This window comes from Salvia miltiorrhiza, chromosome 2 (genome assembly GCF_028751815.1).
Source record: "Salvia miltiorrhiza cultivar Shanhuang (shh) chromosome 2, IMPLAD_Smil_shh, whole genome shotgun sequence".
Classification (NCBI taxonomy): Eukaryota; Viridiplantae; Streptophyta; class Magnoliopsida; order Lamiales; family Lamiaceae; genus Salvia; species Salvia miltiorrhiza.
This window is the reverse complement of record NC_080388.1, coordinates 8,839,192-8,847,725: the sequence shown is the minus strand read 5'-3', so window position 1 is coordinate 8,847,725 and position 8,534 is coordinate 8,839,192. Positions and strand designations below refer to the sequence as shown.

Sequence of the window (8,534 nt, the reverse complement as noted above, 5' to 3'; positions counted from 1 at the left end):
ACAACCTCGCGTAGGATTTCCCTGCTAAGCATACCTCGTGCTCAGACTTTTCACTCAGAGTTCAGAGTACCTTCCTGAACTCCGAACCACTCAAACACTCTTATAGGGGGGAGGTTTGAACGAATGCCAACTATACTTACAAAGAACAAGTTCTTTGAAGCAAGTTTGACCTTTGGCTTCTGGGTAAACAGATATGTGCCTAAGGTCTAAGAGAATGTATGTAATCAACAGTGACTGATTTTGGCTTTGGAATTCTCTTCTTCGATTCAAGCTTTGGGGAGGTTAAGCTTTAGGCTGAGTAGCAATTTTGGCAGAGCTTCAGCTTATGTCGTTGAATCGGTGAAGGTTGAAGTAATCCTCGAGCGCTATTTGTAGGAGAACTCTCGAATAGATCCGTTGGCGTAAATCGTCCTCAAGATTTCTTCCGTTGGAGAGCAATTCGAATTTGGGTTGAGGCTTCAATCTTCGAGGTTCCTTGTCTGTGTGAAAACGGCTCTCTTTGATGGACAGGAGATGTGACGTGTCTGAAAAGTTACCACCAGATAGGAATGACCTCTGCAGAGATAAGATATTCTGAGATCTCTGCATTTAATGCGGCTGTACTTGTGCGTACGTGGCTTCCTCTGAACGTTGGAAGATCAGTCCTAGGAGGAATGTTCAACTGATACTTGACTTTAGTATCAGTCCGTTGCGCACATTAAATAATCAGTCTTCAACTGATTCTTCAACTGATACTTCAGTTGGTATCTGCAGTCTTCAGTCTTCAGTCTTCGACACCGCAAGCTAAACTAGAAACGAACTCTAACACTTGAGTTCAAAACGATTCTAGTCTATTACATTTAAGTCCTATGAATTTTGGTATCATCAAAATAAGGGTTAGGATATTCCTCAAGGTTCCCAACAATAGTATCATCCAATATTTCCAGAACTACACCAAAAAACACCACTTAAATACAATAATATCATGGAATTCACACCACTCACTATTGCAATGTATTATTTCAACTGATACAATATTAATAACACCCTATTAAGCACAACTCAATTCAGTGTTGTTGTCAGTGACAACATATTACATCTAAGCAATCAAAACACAAAAACTTGTTTTTAGCTTTCAACATGTCTAGCAGCCTTTTTCACCAAACAGGATGAAAAGCTTGTATTACCATGGGAGTTAAGTTGTTGTCTTCATCTCAGCAGCAACTTTTCCCAATCAACAAAGCGTTCGAGCAACTCCACTTCCTTGAGGACCAAGCAGTCGTCTTCTTTCCCAAACTAGTCATAGCGTCGCTTTGCCACATAGTCATAGACGGCGTCCCTCAAGGGGGCGGGAACAACCATGAGAGCACTCAAGACAAAAAAAGGCTTGGGAAAGTATGAACAAACTCTCAAAGCAGCTGTAGAAAAAGTGTGATGATTAGCCAACATATTACGTTTACTAGATGTTGCTGGCTGTGGATAAGCGATTACCAGCAAAGCCTTGGTGGTATGAATCGGGAGCCTCCACGAACAGGAAGTGACGAAGAACATCTTCTCTGTCCACACCACAAACTTTCATGTAAGGCTCAGCTGCTTTTGATTGCACACAACATAATCTTATTTTCTTATCTTTGTGAGCCCTGATGATCCATTTCACTCCTACATATTCAAAGGAAATATTGCTTCAAACAATGAAATACACTCTCCAACAACAATAAAGCACATGCTACATTGTAAAGAATCATCACCATCAACTTATGAGCATTACAGATACCAAAACAAACACAGAAACACCATAAAATTTTTGCATGTAACGCCACATCCATATCCTCGAGGCATATGCATAATTAAGAGTGAACTAGTTGATAACTGCAAATATAGGATGCAAAAAGATGTTACTCTACACAGTATACTCGATCGATCAATCTTTCTACATATCTTTCACTTAGATTGGATACTGAAATGGCCTCAAATGATTGCAATCTACAAACCGTATATGGAAACAAAACATAGTAAACACACACACACACACACACGCGTAGAAACTTGCAATAATACCTTCTGCATGACTGATGGAAACTGTTGTCAAACAACCAATGCAAAATCACAAGCTCTAGTTAACAAATAACACAAAATGCACATATACATACAGGTAATCTGTATAAGTATAATGCTGCTCCAGACCACTCATTTCAACAACAATGGCGGAATTACCCAAATCAAGCTCACTCTCAAGCTCAAATCACTTTCAAATGTCATAATCAATGTATAATTACCCCTAAAAACACAACATAATCAAGCTCACTCGCAAGCTCATATCACTTTCAAGCTCATAATCAATGTATAATTACCCCTTGGTCACAGATCGGAAATGAACATAATTAGAATTCAACAACAATCCTTAATTGCTCAAAACCTCATTCACAGAATCACAATCAATAATCGGAAAGATTAAAGCGTTGAAGAAAAATCAAGGTCGGCTAGATCCGATTGGAGCGGTGGAGAGAGAGTGTGATATACCTGATACGTCGATATGGGGGTGGTGGTGGGCGACGAAAGACCAAACTCTATTGCGGACGATGAAGGCGGCGGCGGGGCGGTGAGGACGACAGAGAGAGAGTGAGAGCGCTGGTGGGGGGAGGAATGAGAGAGAGAGAGAGACAGAGAGAGACCGAGAAGAGAGAGAGCGTGAGAATGGCATATTTTATGGAGGGGCATTTTGGTCTTTTCGCACAAAAAGTGGGTAAAATTTTATGTTTTTATCTTATAGGCTAAAATTTATTTTTGCTATATGAAAGTGGGTATTTTTATATATTGACACTAAGAAAAACGTCCCTTTATGAATTTATGAGAGTTTTGAAACTTAAACAAAGGTGTAATCAAATAAGTCTATGTATCACTTGAAAAAGTTTTAAACTCCTTTCAAAAATATTATCTAAGCCAAAAAATGGTGTGATAATATTATCCTTCTTTTGTAGTGTAAATGAGGAATTAGTAAGGGCCAAGTAGGAAATGTGGGAAAAAGAAAGGAAGGATTTAAATGGTGAAATTTTGTTTATCCTTCATTTTCCCATGATAAATTTACAACCAAAGAGAACGCACCCTAATAGAATAAGGAATAAAGATGATAAAAAGAGTTCTAATTCTAATAACCTTAGCTTTGCCCTTACTCTTGCTCGCGGTCACTTTTTTGGCGGCATGATGAGATTAGCTGCACACACCCCAATATATACCTCATAAGAATAATAATTCCCCAAGCAAAATCAACACAAATAGGAAAAGAAAATCAAGGCAAAAATGCCACCACCCAAACACACCACGTCGTAATTAAAGCTAACCCCTAATGTAGCTTAGGCACAAAAAACATGTAGCAAAGAAGAACAACCATAAGTTATAACAACATAATCAAGCTAAAGATATTAAATATCCCCACATAAAAATAAGTAGGTAAAAAAACCACACCAATAACCAAAATTGACCAACAACTATGCCTACCTATGAAACATAGAACATCTTAAGCAAGGATTAATCAATCTACAAGCAAACAATCATGAGAAATCAAGAAAAACTTAAAAATTCTTAAATTGAGCCCTAGTTTTGAACTAGAAGGATATGAAACGAAATAAGGCAAAACAATCTGTCAAAAGCTAGTAAATCATGCAAAGAATTGAAAAACATGACGAATTAGGACAAGAATTACATACCTTGGATGGATTGGATGGAAGAAAATTGAAGAACTTTGAGAGAAAGAGTGTTTGTGTGCGTAAAGATGTAAAAATTGTGTGTGAAAAACGTGAAAGAGGAAAAAATAAGTAGGAAAACTCGGGTCAACGTGCGGGTCGCATGGGAACCTGGGTCTCGCGGATCACTAACGCGGCCTCGTGCCCAGGCCGCGTTCCTCACGTGATTCACGCCTGCGGTAGCGTCTTGGCCGGCGTGCACCTGCTCATAATTTTTAACACGCTGCAAGTGCACGGTGCAATCGTGTATAGTAGCAAGCAAGGTCGTATCCATAAAGATTAACTATGATTAGTTATTACCCTAAAATGTTATTCTCTATCTGGATAACAAATAAAATTGAGTTTGGTTTAAAGCAAAGTAAATAAATGACTGGAAAGAAAATAAAAATCAAGCTGACAAAGAAAAATTAATGGAAATAAATTATCACAAGGTAAAGGTTTCAACATATTTAGGTATTTTAACGGATTTAATTCAATAAACCAAGATAAGTTTTCCTAAGACAATCTTGATTCTAGTCTATACCCACTCTCGTGACATACAAACAGTTGATTACATGCACGGCTACAGTCCTCGGATCATTGTTAAACATGCAACTCAAAATAGTCCTTAGGATTAATGCCCTCACATTTATCTCAAGCTCTTTCGCTAATATTGACAAATATGTTCCATGTTTTTAGTTCAAGTAATAATTATCGTCTTCAGATGTCAAATTAAAATCTAAGACTATGCAAAATTGGTGATCAAGCAATAATACAATCAACAAACACAAGAACATAAAAAGAAACAATGAAACTTGATTAATTGAATCGTCAAAGTCAGAATTCCATCATCTGTTTACTTCCTAAAACTTAAGATAAAAGTTAAAAACGTTCTAGCTACACATAGATATATGAACTAGATTAAAAATAAAAATGGAATTAATGAACATTCAACAAATAAATCGTAAGAAAATCAGTGAATCTTCATTCTTTCTCTTGAAGTCTTCTCAGTCTGTCTCTGCAGCTCTCTAGAAAAATAGAAGAGTGTAAAGTTCATTTTGAAGTATGCCCTAGGTCTTCTGGCTCATTTTCTACTCCAAAAATCGTGTTTTTCATAAAAAAGATGAAATTGGGCAGAAAAACGCGCGGGGCACACGGCTGAAGCAGGCGGCGTGCATCGCAGAGTAGCGCGGTCGGAACACGTGGCCGCGATTTTGAACTGCGTTGTCTCCTACAAAAGTTATGTACTGCCCCGCCGCTGAGGCACGCGGCTGCGCTACTAGCCCGCACGACCTTCGCGAGGCACGGTCTTACATGCGGCCGCGTGTCTTTGCAACACGCAGACTTCTTGATGTCTGTTCTCCTTGGTCCGACATCCGATTTGATCTACGTTTGCACCCACAGACTCGTATCTTCATGAACTCTTCTCAAACATCATTAAAAGCTTGCCAAAACGAGTCCAAATATCTATAAAAACAGCACAAACACAGATGAGTAGTCTATTCCACAAAATAAATAAATTCAAAGCTAGACAACTCAACTTTCACTAGAAAAATACCCAATAAAGCACTAAAATAATGTATCACAGGAGTGAAAATACATGTAAATCAACCCCCAAACTTGAACCATTATCCATCCTCGGACAAAACAAAGATGAAGCAGGAATGAATTAATAAGAGCATAGGAAAAATTGACAACATTATGGTTTCAGATTTTTCAACAAAATACCAACATGCATTTGTATCTCCTATTATCAAAACAACACAATTATAATAAACTTCAAACTGTGGTCTCGATGACTTGCAATCCTCACAAAAAGATAAAGAATGTAAGATCTCTCAACTCTCAAGTGTGTCCAACAATATGTGGACGTGTATATTCTCAAATTAAGCAAGACAAGTAGTCAACCATAGGCTTGTAAATTGTCTTATCTCTCCATCACTTAATGGGTGCTCCTATAATCAAGATAAAAAAGGTCTTTATTAACGGTTGTAATGTAGACTCTTTGGTAAAGTATGATATATTTGACTAAGTGACTAAAAGACATGCCCAAAGTAACACAATCACAAACATTATAGCTCCTTACATATCACAATCATCAACCTTTCCCAAAATCAATTAAGTAGCCTCTAATCATAACAAAACTTATACCTTTTTTTTTTTCAAATCTTCAAGGGTACATAGATTTTCTTAGAACTAAGAACATGGCGAATCACACTTCTTCTCAACACAATTCACTCTTTTCAATATCCACCAAGTTTTTTAAACTTTCCCCACATTCATGGCTATATCAAAAGAATAAGCAATTAGACTCAAAGAGGGTAAACTTAGATCATATCAAGTAATATGACAACAATGAAGTGAAATGGCTAGCAAAGATGGCCTTCAATCATATCAAGGTTATTAAGCACATTACTTGACCTCAAGGGAGAACCAAAACAAGTTCTAGTGAGAAACAAACATGCTTAAAACAATCACTCAATAATAAGAAATAAGATTGCAAAACTGGTGACAGTCAATACTCAAATCCTCACATCTTGCATGATGAGTAGTCTTTGCGACACGCGGACTTCTTGACATCCGTTCTCTTTCGTCCGACATTCGATTTGAGCTCCGTTTGCGCCCACGGACTTGTATATTCATGAACTCTTCTCAAACATCATTAAAAGCATCCCAAAACGAATCCAAATATCTGTAAAAACAACATAAATATGGATGAGTAGTCTATTCCACAAAATAAACAAATACAAAGCTAGACAACTCAACTTTCACTAGAAAAACACTCAATAAAGCACTTAAATGACGTATCATAGGAGTGAAAATACATGTAAATCACACATTGATTCTGTAGTAGCCCCACCTTATCTACGTTATTATTTGTTATACAATTAAATTGAGATATTAGATTTTAATATAGATAGTCATCAAATAGAGGATTGTAGTAATCCAATTTCTATATGGGATTAGTTGATTAAGTAAGAAATATAGATCCAATTATTTATATTTTTAGGAAGCCCAATAATCTTTTTAAGTGGTACTAATAGCTTGTTAGAGGAAGAAGCCAAAGTCTAATATTATTATTTGGGCAGCCCAATCTCTGTATATAAATTTAGCTTTAGTATAAGCCCAATAGTGTTATTGTTTGGGCCAATGATTTTATTTGGTAACGAAAGCCCAACCTTTGTATATGAATTCAGTTTAGATGAGCCTAATAGCTCTTACTTGGGCAAAGAATGTGATGAGAATAATAGGAAGCCCAACTCCTCATATTTATATTATTAGAGGACCAATAAACATCTGATAAGCTTTATTTATTTGTTAAAACCCATTAGAACAGATTAGTTCCTTCAAGGAACACGTAGCATATAATACCACATGTATCTCCCAACTTGTGACTCAGCCAATCCCTCAAACCGACTCAAACCAGTATAAATCTGGTGAGCTACAGAAAATTTAATTTTTTCCCCATCCTGAAATTTCTAAACAATAAAGCAGATATTCATCCAAAACATGGTTCATCCCAACAGTTATCACACCACGCAATTTACCAACAAGCAGGTAATATTCTTTCTACAGCTCAATAATCCACTCATAGACGGGAATCAAGTACAACAGAGATAAACATCAATTTTCTTTAATATCTACAGTATACATCTACTCTACAAAGAGTTATAAACCAGATAATACAATAAAAGAAGTTTGATTAAAAAAAAAAACTGGATCTTGAGCAATAGATGGACTTAACTCCCAAAGATATCCCGAATCGTTGATTCCTGAAATAGGAAATAATTTGAGATCTATTAGTTTGTGATGTTAAAACTGAAATAGAAAATAGATTGGAAGTTTGGAAGTCTGTTAAAATAGGATTTTGAACTGGGAAATAGAGAAGATGGAAGGAAGAAGGAGGGGATTACCAGCCGCAGCCCCGAGCCGCCGCGGCGGAGGCGCGACTGGCAGCGGCAACCACTGGCGCTGGCCGCACCACCGTGGATACAGACAATCGAGAGAAAGAGGAAGGGTGAACGAGGGAGATAAAGAGTGAGATAGAGAGAGATAGACGACAGAAAGAGGAAAAGGAAGGCAGAATGAGATGGAGGGAGAGCAGGGCGGCGGCGACCACCGGTGCTGCATGCATCGTCGCGGCTCGCAGCGGCCGCCGCGGCCTGGCCAGAAGAGAGAGAGATCGAGAGGGAGAGCAGAGGAAGAGGAAAGAAGAGAAGGGGAGAGAGACATGGGCTTACCTGAGTCAGAGGAGGCGGCGGCGCGACGCAGACAACGGCGGTGGAGGCAGGCCTCGCCGGAGAAACGAATTCCAGAGGGGAAGAAGGGAGGTAGAAACCCTAGGAATTAGATTTTTTTTAATTTGGGGATTTAGATGTAGGGAAGGGAAGAAAATAGAGGGGGAAGAGAGGGGCCGGCCGCGCCGCACCAGAGGCGGCGAGGACCGGTGACGTCCACCGGAGAGCGAGAGCTACTGAGAGACGCAGAAAGAGGGAGCGAAAAGAGAGAGAGAGAGCGTGTAAAGAAGAAAGGAAAAGTGAGAGAGAAAAAAGTGTTTTCCCATTTAATTAAAGAAGATTCTAGATTTATTTTAATCTGAAAATAGTAATTGGATTTAAGTTGGTACTTGGGCATATTAATCTCAATAGGATTAGTAATTGTGTTGGGACTTGGAGTTAATTTGTTAAGTTGGCCCTTAATTTATTTAATTGGACTCAAAAGTATTTTAATTTGAGTTGTAATTATTTTAAATCTAGTAATTACGTAAATGATTATTAATTCACTAATAACTAGAAGTAGTTAATCAAAATTTGTAAACATATATAATTATTTTAC

At 37.9% G+C, this 8,534-nt stretch overlaps 1 protein-coding gene across 4 annotated transcripts; it reads right to left on the bottom strand.

The window, feature by feature from the left end:
- Positions 1-947: 947 nt before the first annotated feature.
- Positions 948-8,255, bottom strand: LOC131012938 (uncharacterized). Of its 4 annotated transcripts, XM_057940910.1 has the most exons (6): positions 7,940-8,255; positions 7,444-7,471; positions 6,233-6,390; positions 2,500-2,607; positions 1,471-1,638; positions 948-1,397 (listed from the first exon to the last, which is right to left on the bottom strand). In XM_057940910.1, the coding sequence occupies exons 3-6, from the start codon at positions 6,339-6,341 to the stop codon at positions 1,276-1,278; spliced, it is 507 nt and encodes a 168-aa protein (XP_057796893.1). In that variant the 5' UTR covers positions 6,342-6,390; positions 7,444-7,471; positions 7,940-8,255; the 3' UTR covers positions 948-1,275. The 4 variants fall into 4 exon arrangements, 3 of the variants coding, with proteins under 3 accessions (XP_057796893.1, XP_057796894.1, XP_057796895.1); XR_009097530.1 differs by lacking the exon at positions 2,500-2,607 and having other exon boundaries at positions 7,940-8,254; XM_057940911.1 differs by lacking the exon at positions 7,444-7,471.
- Between the last annotated feature and the right edge of the window lie 279 nt (positions 8,256-8,534).